At 45.1% G+C, this 19,301-nt stretch overlaps 4 protein-coding genes across 8 annotated transcripts in view; 3 read left to right on the forward strand and 1 right to left on the reverse strand.

Annotated features, from left to right (window-relative positions):
• The window catches only part of LOC127006790 (glycine receptor subunit alphaZ1-like), a 45,285-nt gene extending 41,589 nt beyond the window's left edge, over positions 1–3,696 (forward strand). For all 5 annotated transcript variants that reach the window (XM_050877110.1, XM_050877108.1, XM_050877113.1 and 2 more), the window contains one exon: positions 1,142–3,696. In XM_050877110.1, coding sequence (XP_050733067.1) covers positions 1,142–1,324 — 183 coding nt within the window. In that variant the 3' untranslated portion in view covers positions 1,325–3,696. The remainder of the gene's footprint in view (positions 1–1,141) is intronic.
• A 397-nt stretch (positions 3,697–4,093) lies between these two features.
• LOC127006792 (uncharacterized) lies at positions 4,094–9,531 on the reverse strand. Its single transcript, XM_050877115.1, has 6 exons — positions 7,548–9,531; positions 6,944–7,003; positions 6,450–6,797; positions 6,121–6,207; positions 5,474–5,590; positions 4,094–4,778 (listed from the first exon to the last, which is right to left on the reverse strand). The coding sequence occupies exons 1-6, from the start codon at positions 7,650–7,652 to the stop codon at positions 4,542–4,544; spliced, it is 954 nt and encodes a 317-aa protein (XP_050733072.1). The 5' UTR covers positions 7,653–9,531; the 3' UTR covers positions 4,094–4,541.
• LOC127006791 (zinc finger protein 628-like) lies at positions 7,192–15,395 on the forward strand. The gene is made up of 2 exons (XM_050877114.1): positions 7,192–7,523; positions 9,538–15,395. The coding sequence occupies exon 2, from the start codon at positions 9,820–9,822 to the stop codon at positions 12,118–12,120; it is 2,301 nt and encodes a 766-aa protein (XP_050733071.1). The 5' UTR covers positions 7,192–7,523; positions 9,538–9,819; the 3' UTR covers positions 12,121–15,395.
• A 353-nt stretch (positions 15,396–15,748) lies between these two features.
• On the forward strand, positions 15,749–16,958 carry LOC127006849 (nuclear receptor 2C2-associated protein-like). The gene is made up of 2 exons (XM_050877205.1): positions 15,749–15,949; positions 16,728–16,958. The coding sequence occupies exons 1-2, from the start codon at positions 15,749–15,751 to the stop codon at positions 16,956–16,958; spliced, it is 432 nt and encodes a 143-aa protein (XP_050733162.1).
• The last annotated feature ends 2,343 nt before the right edge of the window (positions 16,959–19,301 follow it).

Here is a 19,301-nt window from a genome sequence, read left to right on the forward strand (position 1 = left end):
CTTAACTATGTAGTCCGCCCGTGTCCTTGAAGGCTCAGACTCTCCGCAGCCTCAGCCGTAGCCCACTCGTGGACCTCGACATTCGCGGGGCCGGGTTGTGTGAGGCGTCAGGTCCGCGAGTGTTGAGGTCCGCCCCTGTGCTGCATGCCCAGGTCCACCTTAACACCCCTGGACTCGTAAATATCCCGCTGGTGCTGCTGGACACGTTTTTCTTGCCTTGCCTCGCGACTCGTGTGCATGTGTCTTGGGATCGTGCCGACAGACTTGTGTTTGCCAGTCTTCTTTGAACGTTCATTGCTGCTCTTTTCATACCATGACATTGTGCATGACGATGCAACCAGTTTACATTCGTGCTGTTTGTATTCTTACTTAACTAATTCTCAATCAATAAATTTCTTAATTAATTTTTAATTTACCTTTGCATTAACTAAAGATGTATGTAGAGTGCCGTTTTGAGATAATTTGATGTTCACAAAGTATATATCGTTTATGATAGTAATTCACCTTTCAAAGAAGACAGCCCACTAACCAAGGCATGAGCTGGCTTATGAACTGAAATTTAACAGACTTACGGTAATTAACAAGGAGAGAAAGAAGAGAAGCCTTCTTTAAGGAGTGGACAAGTTGTCCTTTGCTGCTCCCTGACCGTCTCCATCTCGACGAGCCGCCACGCACGTGCGGGCCCTCAGTGCTTGTCGACGTGGAGACGAGAGTGTTGACGGCCGGGCCAGGATGCAGCCCGTCACGCCCCTCGCCCCTCCTTCCTCTGCCCTAGAGGCAGCAGGACTGCCGCAACTAGCCATGCACCTTCTCATTACCTAGACAGCCTGCACGTCTGAGCATCGTAGTCTTACATTTAGAGGGGTGGATGCGTGTCACTTTAGGCTTATATTGTCTGCAGTTATCTGCTGTTGTCGTTGATTATAAACAGCGACAAGCAGCTATTGAACGGAGAACACGTTGCCTCACCTGTTTCATGCTTCCCATAGACCCCAGAGGCAACTAGACACCACCTGCAAGCAATAGACAGTAGAGTTACCCTTAACAAATCAACGCTGATCTGGATGAGTGAGAGTTTCTCAGGTAGGGACCCCGTGTAACAACTAAAGCGTTGCCTCACCTTTCCCCACTCCTCCCACAGGACCCCCAGCCTGATGGAGACAAGCAGCCCAAGAACTACTACCACCACGCCCACGCCATTGACCGTCTGTGTCGCGGTTTCTTCCCCGGCGCCTTCCTCATCTTTAACCTCATCTACTGGCCCTACTACCTCATGCGGCCGTACGATCCCTTGGTCATGGAGAGCACCAACCCTACCATGTAGACAAGCCTTGGTGGAGGTTCCTCTCGCGTCACAACACAGTATTCACCCTCGTTTCTACTTAGAGGAGTCACTGATGTTCTCATGGCGACTCTCCCCTGAGAAGTACACGTCAGCATTCACCTTCGTTTGTACTTAGAAGACTCGTTGGTGGGGTTTTTTTTAAAGTAACATGTTTCTCCTCTTCCCCGGACTCTACATGAACATTCACCTTCCTTAGTACCCTCAGAGGACTCGTTGATGTTCTCTCGAGTATCAGGCTTCTCTTTGCTGATGCTCTTGGAGAACCTACTCGCACAGAGGAAGAATGAGTGATGACCTTCTCGTGGGTCATTACAAGGCCTTAGAGTCGGAGTAAGAGTTGTGGAGACCTTGGGGCTCAGCATTCTATTGAGGCCCATAACAGATCGAGAACCAATGGTGAAAGGCAAAAGGCAGGTATTCACTCCGCCCCGTCTTCGTGGTTGTGACCCTAGCAGCCCCTCCAGTCCAGCCCTTTTACTATACCCACATCCTCCTCGCCGATGCTCACGGTGTATATGTATTCTCCCCATCTTCCAGACTCTTTATCATCTCCTGCAGGGTATCTATCTCCTCCTACTCTTAAAGTTCTAGCAGTGCAGAGGGTGTCCTTGAGTCACCTCTTGTTATATCACGCTCGAGGCTTGTATTTAACATTACCTGTCCACTATGACGTGGTAACTATAAACACAAACTTGTACATTTTTGCGAAGTTCAACTAACTGAGGGTGGTGTAGATGTGTTAGTCACTAGCACGGCACCTTGGATCACTGGCTGCCTCCCGACGCTCCCTCACCTCACCTGTGGCTGATTCACCTGGAGGAGCGACTCCCACAAAGGCTTGCTGCATAGGAGATCCTCGCCTTGAGACCGCCCGTCTTGTAACTTTCATCATTCAGGGCGGGTAACAGGGCACACATGTCAGGGATAGGGTTTAGGGGGGAGTGGGGAGGACTGGCGTTTGGTGACACTGCTTCAGTCCACAATTCGAAGCATCTGTCTCTCTTTCCATCTTACCTTTCCTTTGCCTCACTCCGTCATCAACTCCTGTGAGTACAAGGCTTGTTTATGCTGCGTTGTCCCCCGCCATTCCGTCCCTCTCTCCACTTTACCTTCCTTTGCCTACCATCTCTTCGCCGTCCTTTTCCCCTCCTCGCTTTATCCCTTCCTTTGCCTACCCTCTTTTCCCGTACCTCTCTCTACCTTCTCTCTCTTCGATTAATCTCTTCTTACCCTTCATTTCCCTGATCTAACTTCCTTTGCCAGCCATCTCTTCGTCTGACTTCCCTCTCCTCCTAACCCTCCCATAACCTTTCCTTGTTTTGCCTTTCTTTGCCTTCCACAGGGCCGTAGACCCCCCATCTGCTGAAAGGTCCACTTTCTGAGAAAGTCAAAACGAAAACCTGGTACGAAAAGTCCCATTGTTTTCATTTTGACAGCAGAAAAATGCACCCAGAAATGTTATTTTTTTTTCAAAACCCCAACCCTCCAGCTGATTTGGCTCGCTTCGCTCGCCACTCGCTCCTCTTCCAGTGGTTACAACGGTCCACATTTAGTGAAAAAAGACCTCTCCCGTTTTACAGCTCTAGGTACGACCCTGTGCCATCTTCGCGTCGCCTTCCCTCTCCACCTAACCTTTCTCTGCCTCCCCTCTCCATGCATTGCCTTCCCTTCCCATTCATTCGATCCTGAGGAAACTCTGCTTTCCAAATAACGGGTGGCACAATTACCGATTCCCTCCTACAGTGTTTGGTGCAAAGAATTTATATATGAACTTAAACCGCCTTCCACTTACTAATGTTCGTACAGGCAACGATGTGGTTTCATCTGTGTTCTGATTGTTTGTACTAGAAAAGGTGTGTTGCTGTAGGACCCCCAAATGGCCACATATTTCACGTTTGTGTCTCTTGCTGTAATACCCCTCATCAGCCTTTTCTGTACCCAGTTTTCAGTAGTATCCCTTATCAATTCCTATGTAAGCCCGTTTTCCCGTGGGTTCTAGACGGTGTGTGTACTGGACTACTTTCTTGGGAGGGTTGTACGCAGCGTGAGAACCCTTGAGTTTTTAGCATGGTCACCCTGCCCCGCCGTGTCTCGTGTGCCGCAGTTAATTGATCCCTTCACTTGGTAACCCTCGACACCCCGCGCTGGTTTTCTAATGATCAGCTTAGATTTTTTAATGTCTCTACCTGACGCTTGATGAAAACAGGAGTGTTGGTTTACGTAATCTGACACGGATATAAAATAATCAATTGATTTTATATAATTTCATGCCAAATTCATCTTGTACATATTGTTTGCTACTTGTATAGTTCTTCTGTGACGTTTTACTAATAAAGTTGGCGTATTTCACACTCCTCCAGTTTGTATTTCCCAATAAATATGCCCAAACAGATTATACCAATTGTGTTTCTGTACATTTCGTGATTTTTTCGGGATAAAGGAGACAGGACAAGAACAGTGAAAAAGGTGCCGCAACATTTCGCTCCAAATAAAAAAAGACAGAGGAAGATGCCATTAGATAATTAGACAATGATCAAATTATGTTCCAAAGACGCCTTAACAATTCTCTCCTGCAAGAGATTTAAGGCCCAGGGATGAGGAAATATTTGAACTTCCTGCTTCGGGCACACATCTCAAATCATGGATCGATAAGGAAAACATAAGAACATAAGAGCATAAGTTGTGACACATAAGTAATGACCTACCTGTGATTATATAAGTGAAAACAGCTGTCCAAGAAAAAACTAATAATATGCAAACCTTTATTAAGTTAAACAGCTACAGATATCCTTTAAGGGAAAATGGGTATATACAAGCACTCGTGCGATAAACAGTGGTTCACGGGGAAGCACTAAGTCGGGTTTGATTTTTACAGAGCAATCACTTCTACTTTCGTTAAGGCCACAGATGCTCAACAGTAAGCGTAGTAGAGAACGTAACTTATGCCAGAAACAAGTCAATAAGAGCACAACGGTTGGTTCTTTGTCGTCTCGTTCGAGTATTTACAGATTCAACATTTCCCTCTGTTAAGACCACACAGATGAGCTATATGCATTACTTCGAGCGTAGAAGGGAACGTAACTTATTCCAGAGACGAACTAGTAAGCCGTTTCGTTGCTCCGGTGTCATGTTCGAGTATCTACAGAGTAATAACAACATTTCCCTCTGTAAAGGCCGCACGGAGGAACTATATACATTACTTTGAGCGTAGAAGGGAACGTAACTTATTCCAGAGACGAACTAGTAAACCCTGTTGTTGCTCCTCGGACGGCTTCCATATCCCCAGCTGCTTCTTCTCGGCGTATTCCTGGGCACTGAGCAGCCGGGTGTAGAGCTTAGTGTAGCGCTTGTCCCCGTGTAGCTCTAGGTCCATGGGCCCCACCAGTCCCAGGCCGTCACGTACCAGTTGCTCGTTGACGCTCCTCGAAAACACCTGTAAGAGTATTTCGGGACACATGCCATGAGTAACGGGATAAGAGAGTGTGAGAGAAAATCAATGAATAACTCGTTGTGGGAAAGTGGAAAGTGATAAAAAGTGTTGTAAGCAAGGATGTGAGCGGGAAAGAAAATGTTGTAAAGGCTATGGAAATGAAATCATGAAAAATATAGACGTTGTGAAGGAAATAAAAATTATGGAGGCCGTGCATAAGGAAAAAGAAAACTATTTGAAGGCTGAGTCGTTCAGAAAGTGGAAAATAGTTGAGAGTACTGACAGCGACGTTATCAAAGAAGTGAAACCTGATGGGAGGTATTAAGAGCGACGCTGTGAGGGGAAAGAAAATTGAGTTAAATAAACTAAGGGAAATCTAATCTTGGCTGGTTTTCGAAGTGGGGGATCACGGCAAGCAGTAAAAAGACATTGTGAGGAAGTAATGGAAAGCGAGGGGAACCTATTAGCGGCGAAGGGAACCTATTAGCGGCAAAGCAGTGATCTGAGAGGAAAGGAAGAGTAGGTAATATACTGAGAACGAGGGAGACTGACCTTAGTTGCTTTGAGGAAACATGCCACTGTGCCTCATCAGTGTTTCAGGTTCTCCATGTTATTTCTTTTTAATATTAGAAGGAATGCGTTGATGAAATGGGAATGGAGAGTTAGGTTAAGAAGTGAAAGAGAAGAAGGAGACTTACCTTAGTTGGTTTGAGGAAGCATGCCACTGTGCCATTCACGGTGTTGTGGGAGATAAGGGTGAACCACACGCGGCGACCCACCAGCCCACTGACCTGCGCCGCCCCCGCCCCCGTCACCTGGAAACACGGCAGCCTCAACACCTGTCCTCTGAGATCCTTTAACGTTATATTCAACTTTATCCGGTGACCAAGAGAAAACAGGTCCTCTTCGTGACATCTCATCAAATATTGTGGTTCAGTTTCTTTTGTTATAGCTTGTTCTTGTGCTTAATTAGTTACATTATGTGCCCTTTGTAATGCTTAAGTCGGTGGTGAGAGGCCGAGTATGTTGTCGCGATAGTGAGTACAAGGGGAAACACAAATATAAAAGAATGTACCGGTTTGGTCATGATGGACGAAGATTATGATAATGAATACAACCACGGAAGATAAATAAGGAGAGTTATATGTTATCCAGTGCATCCCAAAGCTACTGCGTGACTCCAGAGCGACAATACTGCCTACCAAACTCTGCCAGTTATACAAAAAAAAACGGGAGAGAAGGAAGACGAGTACACACATTTTTAAGTGCACCCCGTTGTCATTTCGTCATTTCTTAGTGACCCTGCAGGTTAACAAAGGGCTCTGAAGGTTGAAAGGAGATGTACCTCAACGTCCGCCAGCTGGATCGGCAACAGTTGGTCTGCCTTGCCACTCCGGCGCCGCAGAAGGGTAATCGCTGGGCTGTGATCCACCTGCAGCGGGGGAGACAAAGATGAGTCTTGAGAAGATCGATAATCATGCAACGCACACTCAAACCTACTTTTTCTCTCTATTATCTCTGACGCAAAGACTTGCGAGCGAGTGTAAATGAAACCATGTCAGCGCGTCAGCATTATGGAGATGAGGATGATAGAGGCAGGAGAGGTAAAAATAACAGCACAGGGACGCCAAGATTAGACAAGCCCAGCCTCTCACGACACCCTCAACTCTGTACCTGCAGGAAGATCGGCGTCAAGTCCTGCAGGTAAGTGATCCTGGCCAGCGCGGGGTCGATGCCGTCCTCCCAGGGGTGCAGCTCCCCCGCGCCCTCGTAGATCCCCCGGTTGTCGGCACTCAGGCTTTTGCTCCCGCCCCCCGCGCCGGGCGCTCCTTCAGTCCCCGCCGCGGAAGAAAACGGGGTCGGCCTTGTTCCTTGTTCTGGCAGCGAGGACGCGGCGTGGGCGTGCGGCGGCGCGGCGGGCGTGGGCGGCGCGGCGCCCACCCATCGCACGTGGCCGTGGAGCCGCACGTGCTTGCCGATGAACTCCTTGGGAATGTCCTCGACCCTCACGAACTTGGTGAACTGGAAGGGGTTGTAAAACCGTAAAACTTAATTTAACCACACGAGGCAAGATAAAAACTTTATATTTTTTTTTTCAGTCATGACAGAGAACTTGAGATTTTTTTTTTAGGCATGGATTTTTTTCTCCCTAAACGTAATAGACTCACCGCTCGCACGCTGTGGAGCACCAGCACGGCGCCCGCAGCCCCGATGGCGTACACCCCGTACTGCAGAGAAAAAGTAGTTCTGTGATAGGTGATAGCACAGGCAATGTTTGCAGAGCCAGGTTCGATGCCGCAACATGACGTATATGAGTTTCCGCATGCATGATAATGATGTATGAAACTTACTCTCTGTACACAGAACTGTGGTGGCAGGCAATAGCTCGAAAAGAGTTGGGGATAGCGGGCACCCTGTCGGGGGTTGGGAACTTGCAGGTGTCTTCCGCCATAGCGATCGATAAGGTTGTCATGGCAACTCCAAAAGGAAATGAGAAACTATACTTCTTGGCCTTATTTCTTTAACGGAATAGGATGAAATGGGGATAAGCTAACTAGATAGTCATACAAGTTGATCGATTATTGACTTGTATGCATCGAGCGAGTGCGGCGGCGTGTGTGGCGGCCGCCGAGCAGGCGCAGAGCACACTCCTCCCTGCACAGCGGGCACCAGCGGCGGCACGGCCAGGCGGCGGTAGGTTGCCTGCTGTTACTGCCACCACTCGCCACACCCACAAGCGGCGAAAAGGTGAGAGACAGGCAAACCAGTTACCTGTATAATCCTAATATTGTCGTCGATGAAGTGCGTGAGTCTGGCCAGGGAGTGTGCGGGGGAGGCGAAGAAACTGGGAGGTGGTTGAGGCGCCTCGTCTGGCATGGTGGTGGTATTGATCCTCGGCTGGCCGCGTCCCGACCCCTGCACCCACGGCTTCAGGGGCTCGGGAGGTGGCTGGGGACTGACATGACTATCCTTAACGCTGATATATATTATGAGGAATCAGAGTCCATCATTATCTTTATCATGACAGGCTCACAGTTCTCAAAAGTGTTCGAGTGCCATGGTGAAGGGGTCGAGATGAGGTTACTTACTTTGGTTATGGTGATATATATATTTGGGGGCTGTGGGGCTACCTGTGGGCTGCCCTGACTATCCTTAACCCTGAAATATACTATCAGGAATCAGTGTTCATCATCACCTTTATTATGTCAGGTTCACAGAGTTAAGTCTTGAACGGGATGGAAGGATTCTTTGGAGGCTGTGAGGCTGTCTGTGGACTACTCCTGACTATCCCTAACGCTGAATATACTAAGGGAAATTATTATTCAGCATCACCTTTATTATGGCAGGTTCACAGCTCTATAAATCAGTGACGAGATGACAGTCCCGTCGTAGCCAGAGTGAAGGGGTCGAGATGAGCGGGATGGCTGCTTTGGTGGAGTCCCCGCTACTCATGACACACAGCCTCCCTCCAGCCCGTGTTCTGTGCTCAGGCCTCACCCAGCATTCTCAGAAACATGATAAGAATAATAGACATGCTGGGGCCTGTGTGCTGGTGGTGTGGCCCCTATATGGCTGGCCCCTGTTATCTTGACGTATGATGTAACCCTCACTCGGATCTTTAAATTTTGAATATGACTCACTGACCCCACACATTCCCAGCCTTTGGAAGTAGCCTCAGCCCGAGAATAAGCCTCTCTCATAGCAATGCACTCCATTTATGAGTCCAGTGCACTTATACTAGGTCACATTAATGCCTAAACACGCGGATATTTAAATTTTGGACACGACTCACAGACCATATACTTCCTGAGCCAATAGAAGTAGCCCCAGCCCAAAACTAGGCCCCTCTTATATCAATAGACTTCATTTGTGGGTATAATGCACTAAAATTAGGTCACATCATGTCAAATAGATAAGGAATGCTCAATGGAGAGGTTACTTTAATTTCCTTTTACCTTTAATAACTACATATGCCCATTAATTTTTAAAACTAGGTCACATCACGTCAGATAGATTAAGAATGTGCTTTTTTTTTTTGGCTATCTTATTTTCCTTTACCCCATTATAACAGTATGTACACCCATTAGTTAAATTAACCCAAAAAAGAATATGGTGTACAATGGGAATTTGTTTTGCTCCTTCTTTATTCTAGTTCTGCAGAAAATGACCAGTAATAGTTGTGAGATATGTCAAGTTTACTCATGGGCTGTAGATAACTGTCTGACTTCTGTTATCCGTGGCCGTGTTGTAACAAAGAAATAGGAAAGTAAAACCAGCTGACTCCCATCCACATGACCTTAACCTATACTTACGTGCTTCTTCTATTCCTACACACTTATTACCTTCCTCTTCCTACTCGTATTTCTGTTTTGGCTTTCATTGAAAAATATTCTTGACTCACATGTACATAGTGGCTAGGCAGGTTGCTGGTGACGAGCTCTATAGTGCTCATAACATTAACTGTGCACCTTTTGTTCAGTTATTAATATCTGGTTTAGAAAGAAAAGTTTGGTTGCATGTGCATGATATTGGCCTACTATTTGAGCAATGGGACATGTAATGCATGGCAAAACTTGAAGTGGTCTCTTTAAGAAAAACCTTTGATCTCAGGATAGCAATATAAAGTGGAAAAGATATCATTGAGTTAGCTTCCGTTACAAAGAGGAAGCAATTTTTTTCAGTCACTAAATTTCATGTTGTATGGGTAACTAAGAGACTCTGTTGGGATGGAATGGCTTTATGAGCTTTTTTCTTATTCCAGACCATTACTGAAGATAACCACTAAGGATGAGGCAGTCAGTCAGTGTGCATAAGAACAAGCTTACTCACCCCTGGACTATCTGTGTAACCTTATAGCAAGATGTGCAATGCTTGTGAAAACTAACCTGCATATGCTTTCTGACAGTACTGTACTAACACAATAACATAAAAGTCATGTAAATCACCCTTGTGCCATACTTCACATTTCTAGTCTGCTCTAGTCTGACAACTTGCAACAAGGTGTGCCATGTTCCCTGTGGGTGTGTAGAGGTGCCTGCTAGTCATGGGGGAGCTGATCATTGAGTGCACCCTCTGTGGGTCTTCGTTTCGCTGCGAGAAAGATTACGATCAACACCCATGTTTGGCGGACGATGTCAAAGTCCCATTCAGAATAAAAGTAGAGCCACAGGAAAGCAGGGAAGAAGAGGATGGGGGAGAAATGGGAAAAAAGAAGCAGCAAGCCAAGGGAGAACATCCGTCCACATCAGAAGGGCAGCAGAGTGGTGAGAAAAGAGTACTCAGGATAAAGGATGAACCGAGTGACTACATGGATGTGCAGGATGAGGACCCTATTGGTTTACCAGATGTGTTTGAGGGGAATGACACAGAGAATGATGTTGGGACTCAGGCCCAGGAGGAAGAGGTAAATGAGGGCTCCACAGAGGCCACTGAGGAGGCAGAGACCTTAGAGCCAAACACCAAGCTGATAAAAGTCACTGATGCCGTTTCCATTCGCAATGAGTGTGGCGTGTGTGGGAAGCGATTTTTTAAGCGAGAGGATTTCCTGAACCACACAACCAACTCCCACAAGATTCCAAGACCTTACCAGTGCAAGGTGTGCAAGAAGAGATTCACTCAGAAGCACTATGTCACCCTTCACATGCGGGTGCACACAGGAGAGCGTCCCTACAAGTGTAAGCTCTGCTCCAACAGCTACACCCACAAGACCAGCTTCACTATACACATGAGGATACACAATGGAGACAGGCCCTACATCTGTGGCATATGTGGAAAGAAATGTTACGATAAGTCTGGCCTCACCAGCCACATGCGTTCCCACACCAAGGAGACGCCGTATGAGTGCGAGGTGTGTGGCCGCAGGTTTACACACTCCAAGAGTCTCTTGGTGCACCGCAGAAACCACACTGGTGAGAAGCCGTACAAGTGCCAGTACTGCGGCAAGTTGTTCCGGCACTGGCACAAGCACAAGATCCACATCCGCCTGCACACGGGGGAGCGGCCATACAAGTGTGAGGTGTGCGGCAAGGGGTTCCCGCGCAACGATGAGGTGAAGCGACACATGAGGAGCCACCAGGGAATTAAATCTTTCAAGTGTTCCATCTGTGGTGTTTATTGTGCCACCCAGGCCAGCATCACGGGTCACATTGATCTCCATCACGCAGACCTCAGGCAGATCCCCCTCAATGCTCCGGAAAAGACTGTTGTGAAAAACAGCAATAGTGGAATTCTGGGAACCAAAGCACCTCAGCCGCGCACTATTTACAAACCTATAATAAATCCAACTATGTCCATCCAGTGCAACAACTCCCAGGCGAGTGGCACACAGACACCCACCCTCACAGCTGCCTCCCACAATAAGTCCGCCATTTCAAAGGGCACTGGCAAAAAGCTAGGGAAGCATGCACAAAAACAGGTAGATAGCATGAAGCAAGGAAAAGAAGGTGAAAAAACAAAAGTACTCAGTTACAAAGAATTTATTGAACTCCAAGAAAAATTGCTGTTGTGCAAGGGTTTGTCTGTGAAAAATTCTCAGCCAAGTGTTGCTGCTAAACCTAATAACAGCAAAGTTGGCACTCAAGGAAAACTTCCAAACATCAGAATCCGTCAGCCTAACACAGACGTCAGTATGAGCCAGGCAGAAGCCACTCAGGGGAAGCAACAGCAAATAGTGTTTTTGTCACCAGCGAACAACCCTAAAGGAGAGGGTCTGAGACTTATGGTGCCTCAGGCAATGGGAGCCAACAAGCAGGTTATCTTTGCCACCCCCACAGGTACCACCTTGCCCACACAAGCTGCCCCTAACACCATTGGGGGCCAACAGATAGTCCTGGGTCAACAGTCTGTCATTCTGCCTCAGGGACAACTTGGGGGAGGACAACAGATACTCTTGCTCTCCAAGCCCGGTGCTCAGCAGAACTCCTTGATGCTCTCCCAACCCTTGCTGCTGCTGTCTGGTGCCAACAACCAGCGCATGGTCCTCTTGCCCTCCAAGACTGCTCCAGGGACCAACGCCTCCAACCTCCAGACAATACTCATCCCCTCCTCCCTCAACACCTTCTCCACAGCCACCAACAATACCACCACCACCACCACCACTGCCACCCACATCACACCAACACCCAGCGTGGTGGTGAAGCAGGAGCCCGGAGAGCCGCCATCCCCTTCACCACCACCATCACCACCCTCCCCCATCAAGAACATTGTCCCCAAGGTTGTGATAAAGGAGGAGCCGGGAGTGCTTCCACCACTAACCCCCATCATCAAGCAGGAGCCGCCCGATGACTTCCCCTCCGCCAGTGATAACTTCTGCAACATAAGGATAAAGCAGGAACCACTGGATTAGCAAGTTCTGTTGGCAGCACCTTGGTTGAATGCCAGTCTCTTCACCCTTTTTGTGTACATAAGATTTAAGAAAAGGTTTTATTTTTGGCATTACTTGAGGCTTTGCTTTCTAAAGGTGATCACAGAGAAGTCAGGCAGAAATCAAACTAGTCATGTATTTATTGGAGCTGCATTGCAGATTCAGTTATCTCTGGCCTGGATCGTATATCATGCACGTGAGACCAGAAACCATTTTCCATAATTTTCCATCTAGTCTGGTGTTTGAAATTTGTAGCTCAAGTAGAATTTTGAACACTCTCAGTGACCCAGTGGGACTTGTTCAAGGCAATGGTGTTATTTTCATGGTCATGACATATTTGTACTTATACTTTCATAGCTTAGCTGTGAGGATAAACTGTTCGCTAGAAGTGAAGGACCAGTGGATTATGAATGAATTATTTCTCATAAGTTGATTATAAATTTAATGGTAGCTGAGTTATATATGGTGAATATATATATTAATCTTTATTTATTGAGTGCGGTACTTATTTATGGTAATGGATGTACTTAAGATTGATTTGGCTAGTCATTGTAACATATACATATATGGAGGTGTACTTAATGGTATATCTAAGGAGTATTTATAATGTGATGAGTGGAATAGATATTTATTATATTAATTTATATTGATGATAAATGCATAATGAATGAGTGGCACTATTTTATATATATGTTGTCGTGCAAGTTTTTAGTTTTTTCTGACACTTGCAACATTTGTGGAATTCCCAAGTGCATATTATGAAAAGACTGATAGATTTTATCAACTTCCTGTAATTCTTGAAGTTCTAGAACTAAGACAGTGTGGCCTGTACGATATCCTCGTTTATAACTCTCATCGCTCCCTTCACTGTGACTGCCATTCCCCTTGGACAGATGACCCATACACACATTATGTAACAGCATGCTTCAGCAGAGCAAGATAAGGAGCAATTACCTCCTTCATTGCCCTCATTCACCATTTTTGTAAGTGCCAGATATATTTGCATCTTCCATGTGTAAGACATTCAATCATTCACTCAGCATAGACTTCCTTCATCTGTTGCAAGGGAATGCTGCACAGATTGTTGATTGAGCCCTCTAGAATCACAAGGAAGCAAGCACCACTGCACCCCAAATAGTGATTCTGCCAACAATGGCCTCTGTTAAGTATCCTCTTGTGTTGTTATGTGCGACTTGAGGCATTATAATTATCAAACAGGATCCAAAACTGTTACATAACAAACTCTTAGGATGTATAGATGAGCCAAACTTTTATCAAATTTCCTTGCTTTTTTAAATTGGTGCTTTCAAAATTTGTGATTCTAGAGGGCCAATTTGATGTATGTAGTTGTGTGCGTGTGTGACGAGACGTAAACCCATCCTGGACTGTGTTGACTTTAATCTACATTCCTCAGTGATCTGTTATGTACCTTGTTCCATTTTACCTTATCAGCCTCACCTCTGCTGGGATGGAGGTGCCAAGACACCTGAGGTTACCATATCTTTTTGGAATTATTTAAAGGCAGTCGCTCGTGCTAGCAATCCTACTGGAGAGTGTCCCGGTGATGTTTAATATGCTCTTATCATATATATTTTTTATTGTGTTCAGAGAATGTTTTCTGCATCATTATTTGTGCCCAAAATATGCTGACTGAGATTGTTTTGTGAGTTAAGTAATTTGTTCTATCTCTCAAAGACAGCAGCAATAGCCCCTTGTCATTCAGTGACCATTCCAGGAAGGGGCAGGGCTTAGGAGGCAAGTTAGCTTCCAGTGACTGAAGTAACAGTGTAAGAAATGACAGCAGAGCATGTAATGAAGATCAGTCTTGGTTCATAGTGATGTACAAAGTATAAAGAACACATAACACTTGAGAAAGCATGATGTGGACTTGGTATAAATTTTTGACAGGGAGCTTCACATGAATGTATATGTGGAGATGGAGGGAAGTTTCTTGATTTAAGTACTTGTGTGAGCACATATAGCATGTAACTGTGGGCCAGGCTGCACCATAGTCAAAAAGAGAACAAGGTAGTCATTTTATTTTAGATTCCTTTTTTCGTGTGTTTACTTGTGGGCAGTTTTCACATTATGACAGGCGATGTCTTGGTTTAATTTCTTTGATGCCCTGGCGGCTGATTGGAATTCTTGTCACTTCTTACATTTTTTTTAAGGAGTGTGACAAACTTGTCTTGGGTAGCTGGAGCTGTGCCATAAAGCTGCCTGATAATGCTATGGTTTCACTTAGGAAAGACATTTTATGGTACTAATTGTAAGTATGGATTTTATTATTAGAGGATTGTCCAGACGGCGGTGAATCTGCTGCTGGCATACAGCTTCTCAGTGGTCCTTCACAGGCCACTTGGCTCTTAGTTTAGGAGACAGAGGAGTTTCAGTCCCTCAAAGAGTATGTTTTCTGTACTTATGTGTATTTAAGGAAAAAAAGGAATTTTATTTATTGTGGAGTATGTAAATTCATAATATTATTTAAAGCAAACTGTACAATGGATGTGTTCTCATGGTTGTGGTGCCATGTTGCTGACGCTGCTGTGACGGAAGCTGTTGGCGGGGGCAGTGTGATTATTTTAGTTGACTAAAAGACAGGTTATCAGTACCTCCTCAAGATGTAACTTTATTTAATGAAAGTACAAGTTAGTATCATGTGTTAGGAGAGAGAGAGAGAGAGAGAGAGAACAAATTTTTTTTTGCATTCCAACTTGCTAACAGTGCAATATATTGAGTGTCATGTTTCAAGGTTGGTTTTTCATTGTGTTGTGCAATTTCTTGATTTTGTCCCTGGGAGTTTTGTTTTATGTGTTACCAAGACGTCTTGTGAAGTGACATGATTCACATTGAATTCGTTATACATCAGCGTGCACCTTCTATCTTCAGATACTCACAAACAACATATAAACTCATGTTTCTAAGATTCATTTCCCCCGTCTCTTTGTACATGTTGATATGTTTATTAATAGGTAATTATTTCTGTATTTTTTGTGCATTGCTCTCCAGATAATGATTTACACTTTTGTATATGGCCAGGCAGTGACTCGAAGTCCTGCTGAAGGTATACACACACATGTAACGATGTCCCAAGACTCTTGCTCTCGGTAACCTTCCTCATCTGTGCCTCCCACACTGTACAACAAACTCAGACATTCCAAAATTCTGTGAAGACTATTCCAAAACTTATTTTATGTACGTGTGGTAAAGAAAAATTACTATTGTAGTTTCAGTTTTTAATGAAATTTCTTGAATTATGTATTGTTTAAATCTCCCCTGATTACTTGTGGTTATTGTGTAGATTTTATTTTTAAAGGCCATTTGTAAGGGTTTCATATGATTTGATTGAGAAAAATGTTAAGCATGCTCCAAAGAATTAAGAAAACAATTATCAAGAATAATAATCATCATCATGTAAGGAATCTGATCACATTTCCAAGTCAAGGAATGGGACCGAGACTTGTGCTCTTAAGGAATAATAAGTCTGTGTGGCTTAATTTTTCTATGCAGAAAACAATACTGTCAGCAGGACTAAACAATGTACATGTTTGAATTTGATGAGCACTGGGAAGCTGACAGGCAACTAAAACCCCCTTTCTGGCCTCTGAAGATGAGCGGCATATCCCTAGTTGGCGGCAGTGAGTGTCGGGTGAGTTCGGTGTTGGGCAGGAACACACGGGAGCTGGGCAAGAAGCACCTCTTTGACGGCTCGGCGGAGACCTGCTGGAACAGTGACCAGGGGACGCCGCAGTGGGTGGCTCTGAGGTGGCCCAGTCCTGTCCAGGTCACCTCCATCACAGCTCAGTTCCAGGTGAGTGCCGGGATGGTTCAGTACACCTTGCCTTGCATCTCAGCTGGGCTAGGCCTTTAGGTATTGAATGTCCAGGTGCTAGTGATAGGAAGGCACACCTAAACCTTGCCACATCCTAGATTTAAAAAGCTCCAGCAAATCTTTATATGTAAATACTACTACTTTACTAGCCTTTAGTTGTTTACAGATTCTTTATATTTATTAAAAAATACAGACAAAACAGAATTAACCTAGTTTTCTTCAGTTAGCTGCATCCTATTAATTCTGTTAGTAACTTTTAATACTGTATCTGTAACCAGTCTCTGAATTTGGACTCTGGGTAGACTGAAAATAGATTTCCTGGATTATCATTATTTTCTTCTGTCCATCTGTTTTAATAGTTCTAAATACTGTTCTCCATAACTGGCATTCAATTTTCAAGGAGGCTTTTAACCCGGTAGCAGCGACGGGCCAAATTTGTGTCTTCACCGTGAAGTAGCGACGGGCCAAATTTGTGCCATTATATTTACCCCCCAAAATAGATGATACATAATCTGATCACAAGTGCTTTGATATATATTATAAAATGGTTTGTGTGAGGGGTGATTTTTTCTCATTTTTCTCGCTTGGAGGGACCATTAAGAAACATGATCCCCGCTGCTACCGGGTTAAGGGGAAGCAGACACTGTGGCAGGAAATAGAGGTTACAGAGGCTTATCATAACATTTTTTGCCTTTCTGTCCGCCTGTAAAAGCTACATGCAAAATACTGTCCTTCACATCCAGCTTCCTCTCCTCAGGGCGGCTTTTGTGGTGCTGCAGACACCATGGTGGAGGTGCCGCAAGAGGAGGGCAGCAGCGGGTGGCAGATGGCACACCCCTGGCCCCTGGAGGACGTGGGCACCCCTCAGACCCTGCAGCTCCCCCAGCCCCTCACCACCAGCTCCCTGCGCCTCACCTTCCCCTCCTCCACAGACTTCTTTGGCAGAATCATCATGTACAAGCTTGATGTCTTGGGGAAGAAACTATGATTGAAATTTGTGTTTCTGTGATGCCTTGGCAGGTTGATTAAGAGCAGTCTTTTTTATTTTTTATTTATTTATTTATTGTTTTTAGGTGCTGTCTATAGAGCTACTTAGTTTCTGGAGGGTTCTCTTGGGGAACCCCAGTCCGTTAGTGGCACAGGCAAATTTTATTTATAGTGGCTGCCGTGATGTATGCCTATTGCTTGGCTCATGCTGCTCCCCGACGCTCTACTTGAACGAAGTTGCTGAAGTTAGGGTTGATTGAAGGTCTGGGCAGCATGTGGGTAATCTTCCATCACTCAGTGATGGTTGAAAATTTTAAGTGTGCATCAGTGGGACTTGAACCTAGGTCCTTGGGACCTAGGTTGCTGACCACTCAGCCACTGCCTGTAAAGTATTTGCTATCTCAGCTATAATGGAGCTATAATATAGCTACTTTATTTGTGTGATGCCTTGGTGTAGTAATTAAAAGCAGTGGTGTGTTAAGTATATCTGTCTTTCAGCTAAGTATGAAGAGGATGTATGAATTAGAAATGAAGTGTGAGACAAAGTCAGTAGTTTTGATATGCTGTCTGGATGTCTTTTCACCCATTGTTTACCATCCTACCTAGAGTGGCCAGTATGTTGTTGCATGACTCATAGTGAAGCAGAAACCAACCAACAGGTGATGGAGAAGTAAGATGTTTGTGTTAGAACAGTTTTAATATGATACTTACTATCTTTTATTTACCAGCTTGCTGATTATAGGTAGTTAATATGTTAATAAATTACATGTAAGCAGCAGATGAGCACCAGCAACTAACAGGTGACAGAAGCAGGATTTTCAGCAAGCCAAGCAGGGCAACTTGACAACTGAAATGCATAGATAAAGTTGGGAGTATATGTCATAGGTGCACATGGTCTCAGTGCTCATCTCAGTCTCATCGTCCTTTGAGTCTTTGGTGAGTGAGAACCCATTAGGCTACCCCGGGACACAGGACACGTGCAACATCTGGTTTAAAATAGTATTCTTTCCAGGTCTCCCCAGGTACCCATTTATCAACCAGCCCAAAAAGGAGGAGGAATAGCTCACAAGAAGCATAGGAGGAGGAAGACAAGAAGAATGGAGACCAGAGGATAAGGAAGAGATGACTGTAGGAAGATGAGAGATGAGTGTAGGATGATAAGAGACAGGCAGCAGAGGAAGAGAAGGAAGAGTAATGAAGGAGGGAAGAGGAGGAGAAAGAAAGATGGATGGAGAGCAGAGAATTAGGGAAGAGATGAGTGTAGGAAGATGAGAGGCAGGCAGCAGAGGAGGAGGAAGAGGAAGAAGAGGTGACTAAGATGAGGCAAGAAGAGGTGATGGATGCTTTGTTCAGAGTAATCATAAGGGAAGATATGGAAAGACCTTCAAACATCAGGGAGGAGGACATGTTGAGCATCACCTCAAATACTGAAACAAAGGCGAGATAAGGTATGAAAGATAGCAGTGTCCCCTTCAACACTGTAAAAAAGAGAGAGAAAGAAAGAAAACTAGGCTGCAGGAACCATGTGTGAGGTGACTGAAGTATATATATATTCCTCTCTCTCTCTCTGCATTGATTTTTTTTTTTCTCCCATTCTTGTTGACATCTGCCTTGCATCACTGTTCCCTCCCTCCCTCCTTTCTTTCCTTCTTTCATTCCTTCCTCTCTTTTCCTTCTCTTCTTCCCCTCCTTTCATGTTGCTGCATTTTTCCTCCCTGCCCCTTCCTCCTCTTCTTCCTCCTCCTCCTCCTCCTCTTCTGTTTCTGTCGTCCACTTCGTGTTCCCAATTTGTATGAAAAAGCGACTCCTCGGCTGAAAGTAAGTAGAACACAAAGGCAGTACGTCTCTCTCTCAGGGGGCGGAGGAGGAGGCAGGTTGGATAAGAAAGTAGCAAGATCTTTTGAGGAGGAGGAGGAGGAAAGGTAAAGAAAGCAAGAATTAGAGAGAAGGAAAAGAAGAAAGAAGAATGAAGGAACAAAAGGAAGGAAGTAGCAATATGAAGAGGAGGAGGAGGAGAAGAGAGACAATGGAAGGAGGAAATCATGAGGAGCTGAGAGTGAGCACTGAGCAAGGAAGAAAAAAAAAGATTGGTAGGAGATAGGATTAGAAAATTCAGAGGAGGAAAAGAAGATAGAAGAAGGAGGAAGAGGAGAGACAGTTGAAGGAGGAAGACGAGGAAGTGAACGAAATCAAGGAAGAAAAAGAGAGATATGATAAAGAGGACTAGATAATTCAGAGGAGAGAAAGAAGACAGGAGGAGGAGAAAGAAAAGAAGGAAGAGGAGGAGGAAGACAATGAAAGGAAGATAAGAAGCTGACGGAGAGAGAGGGAGAAAAAGAGATTA

Source organism: Eriocheir sinensis, chromosome 33 (assembly GCF_024679095.1).
Source record: "Eriocheir sinensis breed Jianghai 21 chromosome 33, ASM2467909v1, whole genome shotgun sequence".
Classification (NCBI taxonomy): Eukaryota; Metazoa; Arthropoda; class Malacostraca; order Decapoda; family Varunidae; genus Eriocheir; species Eriocheir sinensis.

Coding starts and splice junctions, on each gene's coding strand:
- LOC127006792 (XM_050877115.1), bottom strand. CDS start 7,652: ATGCCAGACGAGGCGCCTCAACCACCTCCCAGTTTCTTCGCCTCCCCC. Junction 7,004..7,547: donor ACAATATTAGGATTATACAG/GTAACTGGTTTG, acceptor TTTTCTCTGCAG/TACGGGGTGTACGCCATCGG. Junction 6,208..6,449: donor TGACGCCGATCTTCCTGCAG/GTACAGAGTTGA, acceptor CCCCCGCTGCAG/GTGGATCACAGCCCAGCGAT.
- LOC127006791 (XM_050877114.1), top strand. CDS start 9,820: ATGGGGGAGCTGATCATTGAGTGCACCCTCTGTGGGTCTTCGTTTCGC.
- LOC127006849 (XM_050877205.1), top strand. CDS start 15,749: ATGAGCGGCATATCCCTAGTTGGCGGCAGTGAGTGTCGGGTGAGTTCG. Junction 15,950..16,727: donor CCATCACAGCTCAGTTCCAG/GTGAGTGCCGGG, acceptor TCCTCTCCTCAG/GGCGGCTTTTGTGGTGCTGC.